The sequence below is a fragment of the Falco biarmicus genome, chromosome 1, assembly GCF_023638135.1.
Source record: "Falco biarmicus isolate bFalBia1 chromosome 1, bFalBia1.pri, whole genome shotgun sequence".
Classification (NCBI taxonomy): domain Eukaryota; kingdom Metazoa; phylum Chordata; class Aves; order Falconiformes; family Falconidae; genus Falco; species Falco biarmicus.
This window is the reverse complement of record NC_079288.1, coordinates 64,174,485-64,191,066: the sequence shown is the minus strand read 5'-3', so window position 1 is coordinate 64,191,066 and position 16,582 is coordinate 64,174,485. Positions and strand designations below refer to the sequence as shown.

Sequence of the window (16,582 nt, the reverse complement as noted above, 5' to 3'; positions counted from 1 at the left end):
AGGATATAGTTAATCTTCCACAGAAAGAAGAGATTTCTTTTCAGGACAAGAACTATTGACTGACTGATCAGTTTCTCAAAAATGGTACCAGCTGAAGTAGTATCTGCCATGCTTCTTACAGTGATCAGTTTCCAAGTATCCTCTTCAGTAAATGTTGATTGGCACGAAAAAAAAATCAATCTTATTTTAAGTATATATGAAATCATTCAGTTAAAGAAACATTGCTGAGTTTTTCTTTGTATGCGGAAATGCTGTTTCACTTCTTGGAGCAGGGTATGTAACACAGTACATCATAGGACATTTTATAATCTCTTCAGATACACCTTCATTAAAGCAAATTAAAAACAGTTCTCTTTAGTTTTGGAGTTTCCATGTAATGAAAAAACTCCTGTATGTGTGAGCTGGCCAGGTGGAATATAGTTATCATAATACCATTTGCAGGAAAGAATTGCATAACTTTCATGCTCAACCTGAACATAACTGTAGACAATATGTAACTGTAGACAAATATGTGAGTTACAATGACTACTTTATATCTGCTTAACTTCTCGCAAAATAGCTTACAATTTAATATATAAGTAAAACTCCTAGAGTTCCAAAGCATTTTGATATGTTTAGATGGAAGGAGATGGCAGAATTTTGCTAGCTGTTCAGAATATAGCTCCTGGGACTGTATGGTTAATCTTGCCACTTAACCCTAGAGCTGTTGCACTGAGGATCAGAAAGATTTGCACTTTTAGCAACACCCATGTAAAGCAGAGGGTTATATAACAGTAAATATACTCTAGTTTTTGTGCTTTGGTGCTCACAATGTGCAGTATTTTTTCTGGTATGTATAATAGAAAATAGCTTAGTAGTATTTGACTTGGGTGTGGTTTATTTGCTTGTGAGTTATTCGGATATTTTTCTTTTTACATATCATAATTACCTTGTAACAAGGTCAAAGACTATGAAAGTTAATTATCAAAATACTTGTAGTTGCTAGTTTCTGTATTTCACTGGATGCATTTGGATATGTTTTCTCTATGAAAGCAATGAGATGGACAGAAAAACGGTGCTTCAGGGAAATAGTAATGACCTGTTTCACTTAAAAGTGATTCAACTCCAATCTAGTTGTAGGAGTGAAAAGTTTAACATATCACTTATGTAAACTCCATAGTTGTATTTGCAAAATACAATTGAGTATTTTTTATTGTTTGAATTAAATTACTGAATATTTTTATCTTTACATGAACAGAACCATATTGAGTGGAAAAATGTCTATTTTTTTCCCATCTTTGTTTCTTTAATATTATAATATCTTAGTTTGCCTTATTGCTTTTTGGGGAGGAATACTGGAAGCATGACAGCCAAAAGCAGTGTTGCAGTAATTCTTAAAGAAAGTGGAACAGGTACTTAGTATGGCATCTACTACTAATAACTGAAAATACCATTGTATATAAATGTAGATTTATGAATCATAACTATATCATTTCTATCATATATTGGATTAACCATTTAGAAATGGGATCTGTTAGTGCCAGTTTCAAGACGTGGTTATTGTATTCATTTTACTAAGAGCTTTCAATCAAAACGTGTAACTTCTTACTGAGACAGAAAAGTGGGACATGCATTAAATACAAGCTCTTTGTTTCACCCAGTAAGAATTGTAAGGGTAGTATGCAAACTACCTCCCCATTTTAAAATGTATACTTACCAGAGTGACATAGTAAAGGAAATTGTTTTTCTATCATTGTTTCCTATGTTCTGTAGTTTTCATCTATTTTTACTTTTTAAACTGTGGGATTGCAGACATCATGTGAATAGAAAAAAGGTATTCACCTTTAACTCTCCAACAACAGTAGCTCTACAAGTCATGTGTAAAACACCACAACTTAAGAGCTAAGGAGAAACGTCCTTAATTGCTGCAGAACTAGAGCCATTACAATGAACTCTCTCTAAAGAAAAGGAGGTGACTGAATTCCCCTGGGCTCTGTTTCAGTTTCCATATGGATGGAATAGTTTTGCCATGCCACTGATTCTAAAGTATGGCAGCTAGTCAATGATATAGGCTTTGTGTAATTTATATCTCAAAAATTGCTAAGTTAAGGTGTCTGAAAGAAGCGTATACTACCTTGTAAGTATCAGTATGCACATTAGAGTAGCAAAAACTACATTTGCATGGTGAAGGGAGTTCCAGTTTTCCTTAGTATTCCTAAGCAAGAAGTTGGAATCCTAACCAGGTGTCCATACAGGATGAGAGAAGACCCTTGTACTTTATATTTTATTACCTCGCCCAAGTATTCAGGCAGGTAGTATTCAGGCAAGAATTTCTGTTCTTTTTACTAAATTCTGCTTCCACAGGACTTCTGTTATATGTATATATGTATACTGTACCAGCTAGATTTGGCTTGGGGAAGTAGTCGGGGTTGGGTAGCAAATCACACTTTCTCCAGAAGCCATGCCTTACTTCAGAATTTCAAAACAATAATAGCAAATGAGGCAGGGAGTTACCTGCCATTGCTCCGTATAACAATTCTGAGCCAGGGTTGCAGAAGTGCTGACTGCAAAAACATAGCTTTCGTTACCTTTAATGCAACTTGATAAAAGCATGATGCATGCTTCCAAAAATTAGGCTTGGGTTCATAACTTGGACAGGAGAATGACAAAATTAATTCTGAGTGTTAATTTCCCCATATTTCAGTTTTATAGGTGTAAAATAGGAATAGTTGCATAAGCTAATTGCTTGAGAGTGTTGTGAATATTCAAATAAATATTCATCCATATTTATGAAGCATTTGGGTATTGCCTTGAGAATGCCACTGAGGTTCCTTTGAGGCAATTAGTAATCCTATGGTGTAGGAGCTAGGCCATTTAGATAAGGCCTTTCTTACGCAGGGAATTCCAGCAGAAGCATTGAGTAATTAGCCATTTCGGAACATACTCTGTCCTGTGCCTCCCAATGAGGCCTGAGTCTATGCATCTTAATGCACACAGGTGAGACAGTCAAGTTAAGATGATGTGGCAGACTTGACTCTGGAATTTCCCAGTTTGAGCGACTAAATCTGAAGATAAGTGTTTCTCTATGATTTAATATTATTTGACATAACTTTTTGCTCTTACTTTCTTTTTACTATGCTCTTTTTTACTGTCTCAAGTTTTTGAAAGTACTTACACTAAATTAATCCTGTGGCAATTTAGGATTATGGCAGGTTTTGTTTCATAAATTGTACCACACCTCAAAACATGCATTACAAAGTTAATGTCAACCTTCACATTAAGTGCTGATTTAAAGATATTTTGATATATGCAATCTTAAAATAAAACGCTATGTTAATCTAAAAAGTTTGTTCTGTTGAACGGTTCTCACTGTCATGTTTGTTAGTCTCTGGTAATTATTAGAGCTTTGTAAAATTATAAAATGTTAATAGCTCATGGGCAAATCATCTGTCTCACATGATTTTATCATTTTATGCTCTTTGTTACCTTTAAAATAGTATCCTTGTGTGCGTGTGTGTCTGATTTGGAGACTGAGTGAAGTGAAATAGGAAATGGGTATGGCTGCAAACAACTTCCATGGGTTTCCGATAACACTGGAGAATTACTTAGTGAGGAAATGAAGGGCCGGTGACCGCACAGTAGTATTGGCTTCATTTTAACAGAGGAAACCTTTGTTGTTTAACTGCTTGTGGGTTTTAATCCCAATTGACCTAATATTTTGAAACTTGAATGAAACCAGTATTACTGTATTGCACACTAATGTGATTTAAAGTTAAATAAAGACCCAGGCATTGAAATAGTTCATGTTACTTCAGCAGCTAGCAAGTAATGCCAGGCTCAACTATTGTTCATTCATGTCACACACCTCAAAGTGTATGTAGCAGCCTGCATGTGCCCAACTGTTTACTCATCACATGGAGATAAAATGGAAGTATTTGGTTACACTGTCTCTAGAAAGATTTTCTTTATCTTTACTGAAAATGTGACCAGAATTAACCTAAATGTTAAACTTCTGCAACCAGAGAGGGTTACATGAATAGACAGAAGTTTCTATAGACATACATTTGGAAAGAGAATTTAATTCTGCAAAAAGCTACCTTTATTTTCCTTCATAAATACCATTTAAAGCACTTAAAGTGCTGTTAGACTAGTGTTTTTCAACCTGGTCGTTTTTGGAACTGGGAACAAGTTCCTGTCTATGAAATTTCTAGTAACATCTTCACATCCACTCTAGAATATTTAGGGATTTAGAACTTGAAAAGACAGAAGATTTGCTATAATATAGACAGCTATTTTAAAAACTATTTGCAAGCATTTATGTAGAGACCACTTCTTTTATATTTTCGGTGGAGGTGTTGGGGCTTTATTTGTTTATTTTCTTACATCTCGTTGGAAAAAGAGAAATGGGAAAATAAACAGAAAACACAGCAGTCCTTCCCTTCTCCTTTTTCTGTCCCTGGAACTACATAAAAACTTCAGGTCATACTCTGCATGATCTGTATTGTGAAACAGAAGTTCAAAACAAAGTGAGGCCTTTTTACAGTTTTCCCATATTCTGATGCAGAAATAGTGATGAGACATGCAGACGTAGTGTATGTTCTTTTGAGCTGGAATATATAACATGTGAAATTACAATTCTAGCCAGGGAAGAGATGGTGATCAGATACTATTGTGAGCCACTTGCATAGTACCACCTTCACACAGGCTTTTAAAGATACTAGTCTTTCCTTGATAGGCACTCTGAGTAGTGTGACTTAATGGAGTCTGTGTTTATAGCAACACTAACATTAATATTGATTCATTTCCTATTAAGAGAAGATTACTCATGAGTGCCCAGATTCACATCTAGCTTGGCTTGGGTTTTGAGTGATAAAAAGAAAAGATCAATCCCAGCAAAATTACAGTTCTACATGAAGTAATATATTTTTCTATCTGAAAAATTTACAGTGGAGTCACAGTCAAAGGCTAACTAGGAGTCAGCTGTAAAATTTTTCAGCTTTTCTGAGAGTTGAGAAGACCTTTGGAAGCAGTTTATGTAATCATCTCTGTCATTAGTGTTGAATGGAGGTCTTTACATATCATTCAGTTACAAAAGCAGTTCCTTTTAAATCAGTAGATGAAAGACTGTAGTGCATTCCAGACTTGTTCTACTAGTATTGTGTCTTCTAAATATAAGAAGCAACATGCAAGTAAAACAAGGGGGGTGGGGGGGAGAGGGCAGCAGCATTATATAAATCTCCAAATTCTCACTTAGAAACTACTTTTTTAGGGTTCAGATTTATAGGGAGTTAGGGGATGTCGAAATAAAGCCTGTAATGGTGTTGGAAATACCCTAATATTCTTAGTGTCTCTTCAGTGGTTTTTCTCAGTACTTTTGTAAATACATATGTCATCCATAAACCATTCATAACATCAAAGAAGAGAAGATAGTAAGGACAATTGTATCTAACAGAGTTGTTACACTGTTGCCTCAACTTCTGTTTCATAGGAAAGGTTTAAATGAGTAACTGAAGAAAATTCCAAGCAAGTTATTTGTAGGTTTAAGACTGCCCAGAACCCTGAAATAGCTGAAACTTCTTATCTATACCTAGTTTAGCCATATACAGGTAACACTGGAATAAAGTAGTTTGGGTTTTGGTTTTGTTTTGTGTTTGTTTTTTCTTTTTTTCTTTTTTTTAAAGAAGTTGGTTTTATTCATGGTGTTAGGTCGTATGATGTTTGGTTTTTTCTGGCATGCTGCTCTTAGTTCCTGCCTCAGTTCCTAGATAAAAAATTTTACATCCAGTATCGGTGTTGTGATAAATGTTGAAAGAGGCTGTGCCAGATCACATTTTTAATTCCTCTTCTAGTCTTTCAGAAACTTTGTGCTTCAAAAATAGAAATACAGTTCTATTTGTTGGCTTTTTAAGGAGACATATTCTTGAACTTGTCTGTCTTCAAATTCAGAAGACTATTTTCAAATTGGATGGCTAGTCCTGAAGTTGATAAAGGAAGACCAGCCATCTCTTGCAACTGATGAGCTTTCTTAAGGAAATCCTCATTGTTTGAATCAATAAAAAATAAATAAACCATATAGACATACATGGTGATGAACATTTGTAAGCTGAATTTTCCCTTTCCTTAAGCCCTACCTTCAAAATTCGGAGGGAATGGATTTTGTCCATAAGAATCAGGTAGCTAGTTTTGTATCCATTCTCTACAAATCAGTTAATTAAAAAACAGTCACACTTTTATGTTTCAAAATATAATATTAGTTAAATAAAACATTGTGACTTTCTCAGATTAGTGTCTTTTATTAATAATTTTATCTATATATAAAATGACCATTTTCAATATTAAGCTGTATTTTGTGTGGCTGCTTACTCCGTTGTTCTGTTCTGGGAGGATTTTTTGGCATCAATAGTATGGCATTGTAATGGAATTATGAGCCACTTCTAAGTATGAAAGACTTCTGTTTTGTGCTGGTGGTATTTTGTGACCTGTACGTGTTTAGATCCAGTGGGTGGTCTCATTTGTCTGTGTGTAGATGGAGTCTTAGATGTGCTAAGATAACTGAGATCAGAACCCTCCCTTTACAGTTTTGCTTCCAAGGTTGTTACAAGAAGAGAGACCACATTTAAAACTAGTACTTCAGTTTCCTGGCATCTGTATTGATTATTTGGAAACTTTTTCCAAAAGATTCTTCCTTATTATAATATGCTAAATACTAAGAAACTTTAACTAGACATTTTAATTTCTCATTTCACTTAGAACGTATCACTGTAATGTATCAAAACGTTTTAAACAGCTGTTCTCATATTTTGCCAAAAAAAACCCCAAAACAACCAAACAAGTAGCGTCAAACTTTCTACTCTCCGCCATAATACATTTTCCTGTTTGTAGAGTTTTATGAAATGCCAAAATGAGTTCAATAATTTTTCATGTTACTCAGTCGTTCTCAACCAGTGCTGCCATTAGTTAAATGCTGTAATTGCAACCAAAACACTGTTTTGTGACTAAAAACCAGTGTTAATAAAAACAGTTGAATTGCATAAAAGCAATTTTGACGTCAAGACAGTAGCCAACATGGAAACCTGCTCTAAATTCTAGGGACCATTTCTTTCTTTGTGAATTTGTCAGTGGTCTTTAATCCACATGTGTGTTGCAATAGTTTTATGGGAAAATAATAATGAAATTGTAAAATGTCTGCAGCAGAGGAATTGCCTCAAAACTAACCTCAATGCATTAATAATCAATCTGAAATAATTCTCTCAACTGGTCATGAGTTCTCTTGAAACGTATTAACAACGCAGTGCTGGCTACTGTAATATGAAAAATGCATTTCCTTTGTTTAGGGGGGTAAAAAAGCGCCAAGTTTGGAAAGGAGTGCGGTTTCTGTATTTGTTCAGGCATTATAAATGCAGTAAGATTATGTCAGGTCTGAAAGGATCTTTCAAGATGATATGAGATTTTATGGCTATAATTCTGTACTTAATTATTGAAGATGGTATGTCTCAAAGTGAGATAATAAAGGTGAGTGGTGAAGATCAGGTTACTTACAGTTGATTACTGAAGGCATTTGAGCTTTGAATTGGTGTGGCTTTAAGTATACCAGATGGTGCTGAAGGCAAGGATTTTTTTGCAAAGTAAGCGAAGAGGTAACAGAAATTTTTAGTGTTCTGTTGATAGTAAGATCAAAGTTCATTCTACAGGAAATTTATCATCACTTAGTTTCCTTTCAATAGTCATACTTAGGTTTTGTTTTATTTGCTATTCAAAATTATTTTAGCTATTCTTTTATTATTTAAGTACCTTTTTTGCATGTCTGATCTCATTTTATACTGCTTATGACTTACGTTTATGTTTTTTATCTTATATATGAGAAAAACAAACTACCAAAAGAATATGATTGTCAGTGAAACTGGACGTACCCTAAATGCTTTCAAGCACTGAGCAGGATCTTAGACTTAGGTTTATTTTTCTAGTATAGCTGTTTGAGCACATGTGATTATTTATATCTTTCTTTTCATTATTCCCCAAATAGTTTTACTAGTAAAAGAATTACTGCAGAAGCAGTTACGCCACTGTCTTGGTAAACCCAGACTGGAAATAGTGTACTCTGTGACTGATTAAGACTATACAAAACTACATGGTTTACTTTTGTAGGATACATTTGAGAAATTTTCTATAGTTGTTTGATCACTAAACACAGATTTTATACTTCATTTGAAATCTAGTTGAAATTGAAGCTTGACAGTGTTTATTGGATTGGATGACTTAATTGTTTATATGAAGTGGTTTTCCTCCTTATACCATACGTTAATAATCTTTGGTGGGTTGCTTGTCTTTGCTCCCTGCTTGCAATCACTAGAATGATTAATCGAGTTCTCTGATCAGCAAATTGCAGGTCTTTGTATCTGTATGCTGTTAAAGTTGTTTAGGGATGTGACTCAACTTCAGATGTGCACCTTGCACTAACGCTTTGTAGTAGTAGGACTGAGTAGTTAAGTTGCCTGATTGCTGATTAACGTAGTGACTGGTATGAATTATCAGCCATAGGATTGAGTAACTTTTTGACCTCATATGCAAAGCTTACAGTTTCTCTTGGCAACAAGGAACAAACTCATAAACACAGATATTACTGTACTTCAATAAATGTCTGATGTGCTGACAAAAGCATGTCCCTATGGACTAGGCTGGTTATCCCTTATTTGATGTAATCCTGGCTTGGGTGGGACTGAGATCTCAATTATTACTTTATTTTTGGTGGAGTACCATTCAAAGGGCAAGATATTTATTCAGCTGGGATAAATGTGCCAAAAGGCGGGGGGGGGGGGGGGGGGGGGGGGAGGGTTGTCGATGAAATCCAGAGCATATGCATCAGCATCTGAAACAGGAATAAGTGCCTAAATAAAAAGAAAAGGTGTTCTGAAGAGCAAATAGTGTGTAGTTCTACGAAGCATTTTAGACCTTTCGGTTTGGAGTTTACCTAGGTGCCTGTACACTGTGAGAATGTCCTGCTGGCTTTTGCCTGGACTGGCGCAGATGGGAAGTGAAGGGGGACAGGCACCAAAGCTGTGCAAGACTTTACTAGTTGAGTGCAATCGTGCTATACTTAACAGAAAGGGAACACTGATTTCAGCGCAGTGTACTGCAGTTGATCTACCTTTTAATTTTTCTAAAACTATTTATAGGGTAGTGTAACTCATTTTTGTAAAATACCCTGATCAGAAAATTCATACGTGGAGTGGAAAACTACTCCTTGAGTCCCAAAAGTGGATTTAAACTGCCTAGAGAAGTCTGAGCTACAGGCTGTAAACTGTGCTACACAGAAGTAATCTTGTGTTCTACCTAAACAACTGTGTAGCAAAAAAGGTAAGATTCAAGAGGCTAGAGAGAGCAAGCAAGCAAAAACACAACTCTAGCTAACGGGTAGGGTAGTCAGCCAGGAGTGGAAAGAGGAACCTGGGCGTTTGATTTCCCTTGAAAAGTGGTATCATTTTTACAGTCTTTATTGAAAGAACAGAAATGATTGCTTTTAAATATTCTACTTGAACAAAAGAGGTATTTGCAGCCATTTAATGTGCTTGTAAATGATATTGCTGGTTTCTTTTGGGACGACTATGTTTACAATCATATTTTCAGCACTTGGAAGTTACTGGTGATAATTATGTTGCTGGTTTTACTGAGAGCTATTAAGGTGCTTGGGACAAGGAATAGTTTAGGAATGAAAAGCAAGTCAAACTGCTAAAGAACTACCTTTAGTTAGGACTATGTAAACCAAAGCTGTTCAGTTCCTTTATGATATGCTTTCTCCAGTACAATAGCTGGATGGTCTATGATCTTGTTTGGTTTTTTAACTCAGCAGCCTGCCTTCATGGTGATACTGCCTAGCTTATAATCATTATCTATACATGACTGGTAAGACATGGACTTTATCTTCTGTCAGCTGCAAAGCTGAAATCTGTTCTTAAATCCTTTTGCTATTACTCTTCATTGACCTGTTTTTATTAACCTGTTTATTTACTTTGGTTGTGAAACCTTGTCTTGGCTTAGGAGACAAGATTTGACTACAGTTTTGCCAAAAAGCTTATCCGAACATCTTTGGAAAGGAGATATGGGCTGTTTCTGATGGTCACCAAGTGTAAAGTTAGGTGGAAATCATAGTTAACCTGAAATCAGTTGAAAGAAAGAGGACTGAAAGAAATAGTCATCTTTTTGTGGCAGTGATGAAACAATCATGGATTATTGTGCTTGTCATGTTGTCCATATTTCAGAAAGGGTTGAGATACTGAAGCAGTTTAAAACAATGTCGTAAGACATCTTCCTGACAGTGGGACTTTATTGCTCACTTTATTATCAGACATGTCCAAGACATGACCTGATCGCAGTAAGTACTTTCATGAGAAGGAAACTGCCGATTACAGTGGGCTTACTAGTCTATCAGACAAAAGAAAGATCTGTTTGTCTGTCTAGAAGGGAAAGCTGTCTTGAATTGGATATAATGCAGTATTTCTTAAATGAGGAAGATTAGTAGGAATCCTGCCTTGAGGTGTGACAGCATCTTTATCACTTGAAAAGACGTAATTGGTCTTCCACTTACAGAATGTATGCTGTAATTTGCCCAGTGCTTTAGGGTTGTGTTAATGCAGTAGTCAAACTAGATTATCATTACAGCTACATGTGAGTTTTAAATCCTTACTTTCTTCAAGTATTAAACTGACTTATATATTAAGACTCTGTAAAGAAAATACAGAGATAATTGTTTTTAACATTCATTAGTAATTGGTCAATTTGAGGATGAAGTGGGAGAACAAGACTTTAAATAATAAAATATTATAAATAAATTGATCTAAAGATTTAAACTGATGGAGTTGCACTAATGCAATCCAGAGAAATCATTTCTGCTGACTGGTTATAGTTTGCATTCAACACAGAAGACAAAAATCTCATCAACAAAATGTGATGTCCCTTATATTTAATTGCAATGTCATGTAACTGTTGAAGTTGGTGATAAAAAATGTGGTAGCTGCGTTCCACATTTCTTAAAACCTTCAGTGCCCGTGCATTCAAAGATCAGAGAAACTGTATTTCTTCTCAGACACTACAATTCAAATAGTATTATACTACATTCAAATCAAGCCTATCAGGTCAGACTCATCAGAGGCAGCTTAGTAGACTTGGCATCTGTTTCAGTTTTTTGGGTTGTGGTGGGTTAGCTTTGGCTAACAGCCAAACTCCCATACAGCTCCAGAATCTTCATCGTCTCAAGCTGAATGTGCAGTTGGAAAGGCTGTATGTTTCTGAAAGCACAAATGTATGCACTTGTAGGTGTGTCTGTAGAAGGGAATAAATGATATATACAAGCAAGACAAAAATTTTGAGCCTTCCTCCTTCCCTTGAAAAGACCACTTTTTCTGATGCTATTTCTTTCATTGCTGATACAATCCATGCTATAAAGATAGCTAGTAGCGTGGAATTAATATTAACGAGCTTTGTGTGGTTATATACAAATATAAAGGTGTGGTTATTCATTTATTTCTATAGAGGGAGGGGCATGGCAAAGATTACAGAAGAGGGGGAGCTCAGTATAAAAAGTTTGAGAACTTAATTGTTTTCAGTAGAAAGTGATGGCTCTTGTTGCAGGGAGATGGCTTATATTAGGTCCTAAGGTTCTCCCCAGGCTTCTTAATGGGCAGTCACAAAAGCCACGCTGCATAGGAACACTCGACCTTATTATTATGGCCCTAATTCAGAAAAGCTCTTCAAAAACTGGTGAAATTTTTTGGTGCAGCATTAAGTGTTTTATAATATAGAAAAACCTGAAAAAATAGGAAAAACTTAGTGATTGCCATAATAAACCTTTTACAGTCTTAAACTGTAGTGAAACACTTCACCGAAGCTAAATTTTTACTTAGGTAAGTGGCTAGCAGTAAAGAGTTAAATAAAAAGAATGTCATGCATGTGTATGCAGTTCTAAATCAAGAAGTGTTACATTTCCTTTGCTGGCAGTTAGCTTCTGCTGAATATACAGGATATATATGGTGAAGACTAAACCCTTCTGTTATTGGTCTGACATGTTTTAACAGAAGTGTGGCATGCTTGGTTGAAAAGACTGGAGGTTTTGACAGATCAAAGCATATATATTTGTGCTTACTGGATATTTTTCTGCTTACCTGTTTGAGTTCTATTGGCCAACTTTATTAACAGAAGTTACATCTGGAATTGGACTTTGTTCAACAAAATGTAATACATAGAGTAGTGGTATATGGTAGAATTTTGTCTAGAGTGCTTGCAGCAGAACTGTTTGGGGTTAGTGGTGGCTCTTAAGGCTCTTGATTGGGAAAAAGTGGATAGGAAACTGTTGAAAGGTGCCATCTTCCTGCTCTCATGTGTTAACAATTCTGTACTTGCTGCAGCTGTGAGAGATGGAATGATAAAGTTATGGAATGCTTTAGGTTGGAAGGAGCCTTAAAGATCACCTAGCTCCAACCCCGCTGCCATAGGCAGGGACACCTTCCACTAGACCAGGTTGCTCAAAGCCCCATCCAGCCTGGCCTGGAACACTGCCAGGGATGGGGCATCCACAGCTGCTCTGGGCAACCTGTTCCTGTGCCTCACCACCCTCACAGGAAAGAATTTCTTCCCAGTATCTAATCTAAATCAAACCTCTTTCAGCTTAAAACCATTACTCCTTGTCCTACCACTACGTGCCCTTGTATAGACTGAATATTGAATATTCAAAGAAATGCAAACATAATGAGATTTTTCTGCTGGAATTATTCTTCCTGTGCTTTTTGAGATCTTCCCCATCCTCAACCCAGCTATTCAACAGCCAACTCCTTTAGCAGCTGTGCTGAAATTTACCCTTTTCCCTTGCAGCTGTGGTGAGTCTCAGGGAATTAATGCTTCATGGGAGGGCTTGTGCTGGCTTTCTCCAGAGGTGCTCATAGAAAGAGAGGTATTTAGGAGAGCACGTGTTTCTTTGAAGTCACCTAATGTCCCTTTGCAGAAGGGAAGTAGATGAGGCATTGGTTCTGCCATTTGTTCACTTCCAGTTTCCCCACAGAGCCTGTGAAAAGTGAAGGTCTGGCTTGATCGGCCAGGCAATTAGGAGAAAGCTTTGTTTAGACTGTGACAATAAATATTTTCAGTTGTCATTGTTCACAGCTCTGTAATCTCTATTGGAAGATATTACCCTCAAGGAGGTTAATAAAGTTGTCACATCCTTTCTCCCTGCCAATCCCCAAATTCACAGTACTAAAGTAACTGCTTTTTCCTTGTCTTTTTTTTCTTTTAATTTTTATTTCCATTTTCTTTGTAATTAAGGGCAATTACTTCATAATGCCAAAAAAAGTACTTTAACAATAACATACATATATTCTATGTGTTGTAAAAGCATAAAAAGATAAAAAAAAAAGTTTTTAGACCTTTATGTCTAGAATACTAGTTATGTAATATATTGGTGCAATGACAAACCAAATTGCTGGAAAAACAAGTGCAGTTTTGCCTGTAGTTGAAACAGCCATTATTTGCACTATCTGTCTTTTGAAGAACAGTTTTTTGAGCATGACAGCTGTAATATTGCCTTATACTGGTTTTGTTCATAATATTTAGTACAGGCTCTCTATTTTGTAGGTATATGTAGACTACAACTGTATTTTCACAGAAGCATTGAGTAGCTGTGCACTGGTGACATACACTACACTTCTCTATTGACCTTTCTTTTTTAAGTGAAATTGAAGTCTTTATTGCTCATCTTACTTGTTCTATTTCTATCAACTGTGAGACAAAACTGAAGGGTTTTTGTTGTAGCAGATCAACCTTGGAAACTTTATACATGGATTTTAATTTTGCTTATACAAGGTCTTATTAATAAAAACCTTACACTACAGTTAGGAAAAGGAACAATAAGAGTGTGGCCTGTGTTTTGCTCTCTATTTTGTCCATAATTGGGTAGTTGCTTCCCATTTTTCAGTTTCACAATTAAAGATCAAGATGTTAGTGCTTTTCTGTCACTGTGACAAGCTGGGACAGTTAGTGGAAAGGTCTTGTGACATTGTAGTGTCTTCTGTATATAGCATATACTGGACTCTTGCTGCAGAGAATATGGGATGCTTTGGCCAGTAGTGGGTTAAGCTGGGCAAATCCAGATCTTGGTGTTTGCTCCATGAAAAGCCAAGTTTGTTGTAGCAGGATTTACTAGCACAGGCTCAGTGCCTTGTGAACACAGTGATGGTGTTTGTGGGGCCAACTTGTTCATGCAAACAAGTTAACAGCTTTTGTGCAGCAAAGAAGTAGTTATCTCCTGTGCCTGCATCCATGGCACAGTTAACCCCATCACAGCAAGACGTTCAACCGTAATTGAGAATCGACTGAGTTTACTTTTCATGAAACTCAGTAGTTAAAATTTTGAACCTGCTGTTAGAGAGAATTAATTCAAATAAAATCCTTTCATATTTACATTTCACTGGGGGTTTTGTCACCTCTTACTCTTTGACTTTCTTCGTTTAAAGCAAAACTCATCATGCCTTCCTAGTCTTGCATCAAAAGAGTATTGAACTCTTGCAACACAGTCATGAATCAAAAACTTGCGCTTATTCTCTGCTATTACCAACAGTAACTGTTTGACTCCTTGTTGTTGCCAAATCAAGCCAACACACACAAATTGCTCTGGTTTCCACCATTAATGCATCTCTTCAGGTCATCCTTTTTCTGTTGTTGTTAAAAATACAAATAGATGTTTCTCCTGAAGAAACTGATAATTATCCAAATAATGTGTGTAAGCACCCTTTGAATAAGGCATACAAGCACCCTCTGAAAAAAAAGACTTCATGTGAGTGAATTACATATGTTACTCCTGTCAGAAACATGACATGTGTGGGAAAATTGAACCATGTCTGTTATAAGAACTACAACAGCTTTAGCTTTCAGATTGCAAAGAATATTTTCATGGCCCTTAAGGATTGGAAACCCCTCACCCCTTCCCTTAATAAAAGCATAAATTCTGCAAAAAGAGAAGAGACCACCTAAGAAGAAATTGAGATTGGCTGTATCAGTAACTATGGGTTTAACCTAACCTTCATTCAGATTATTTTCTTGAAGGATCTGATTAATTATTATTTTATTATTTACAGGTCTAATTACAACCACATCTAGAAAACTAGATCGAGAGCAGCAGGGAGAGCACATACTGGAGGTAAGTAATTTCTTTAGTTCTCTGAAAAACAGTGACTGTAAGTTTATTGTTCTTTTACAGAGAGTTAAGTTTACAGTGCTTGATTACAATATAAAGAATTTAGAGAACTGGATTTCAGAAGTAGTTTACTTCTATGTTCAATATATTACAATGCAGAAAGTTACCTATCTTATAAAAACAGTGTGTTGGAACTTTTCCATAAGAAAAGAGTTAAGATACAGATTGAAGGCAATCTTTTTGTTTGTTTTTATATCTGTAAACCAAGATTTTCTTTCAAACAGTATAAGGGCATGACTGTTAAAAGGAGTGCGATTCCTTTTTTTTATGATTTTCCTGTGTAATTATTGGAATAGCTATTCCAGTCTGCCTTTTGCTGAATAGACCTCTGAAAAACAAGTGCAGAATCTTCTATTAAGATTGAGAATACAGACAGATTGTGAGCTGACATTTTTTCTGGGTAACATATTTATCAATCACATAAGTAGATGAGTTGCAAAATAGGCATTATAGAGTCAGAGTCCAAGAGCATGAAACAAATGATGTAATTCTTTTATTTAGCTTCATTTAATTGATTGCCTGGAATTTATGTGATGGCTATTCTCGTTGGCAAACAACTTGAAATTAAAACACATAGACCACTGTGTGTCTTCCAGTTTCACCATGTTGTCATGCAGTGTGACAGCATTGTACTTCACCTGCTATGAAAACTTAATGCTCACAGTGATATATACTTAGATTTGTCTGGAACCTTAAATGTGCCTCTCCTCCGGGATGATAGATAAAAGACTGAAATGTGAGCCAGCAAAACTAATGTTAAAACTAGAGAAGCAAGTCTGGACTAAGAACTTGTGAAATCTGTAAAAAAGTTTTCTGATAGGAATGCAAGGACTGCATAGACTTGGAGGGGAACGTATTCCCTGATAGTACAAGCTGTCCTTTTGCAGAGCTCCGGTGTATATGCAGTCTTCCTGGCCCTTTTCTATCCCTTTGGTGCATTGCAAGCTGGATTAATGCAGCTGTTGGACCATATTTGAATCATTATTTTCATTTCTGTGTCAGCTTTGCAAAGAACTTTGCACCTAAGTAGCAGTACAGTGGAGTTTCCTCTTTAGTGTGTTTCTAGTAGTAGTAGAAAAGTTAAGTGGTAAATCTGATTTAGTGCTAGACATGTTATTCCTGCAAATTATAAAGTCATTATATTATTCTCTTTTGAAATTACCACCTTAAATTTGCTTGTGTCAGTTTCCCAAAGCACTTCATGTCAGTTATATCTTATTTTTTGACCACTGCTATGTATGTTGGTTATAAAATCCATATCTCATGACTTTTACTCCATGCATATTGTGCTGGCTTTTGTATTAGATTTACACAGTAAATAAAATGAGCTGTGGGTTATTCTCTGACCTTGAAGCCACCTGGCACAGT

The 16,582-nt window shown here is 36.0% G+C and overlaps 1 protein-coding gene across 7 annotated transcripts in view; it reads left to right on the top strand.

Moving 5' to 3' along the window:
• The window catches only part of FAT1 (FAT atypical cadherin 1), a 112,142-nt gene that overhangs the window by 42,463 nt on the left and 53,097 nt on the right, over nt 1–16,582 (top strand). For all 7 annotated transcript variants that reach the window (XM_056337898.1, XM_056337909.1, XM_056337943.1 and 4 more), the window contains exon 4: nt 15,096–15,157. In XM_056337898.1, coding sequence (XP_056193873.1) covers nt 15,096–15,157 — 62 coding nt within the window. The remainder of the gene's footprint in view (nt 1–15,095; nt 15,158–16,582) is intronic.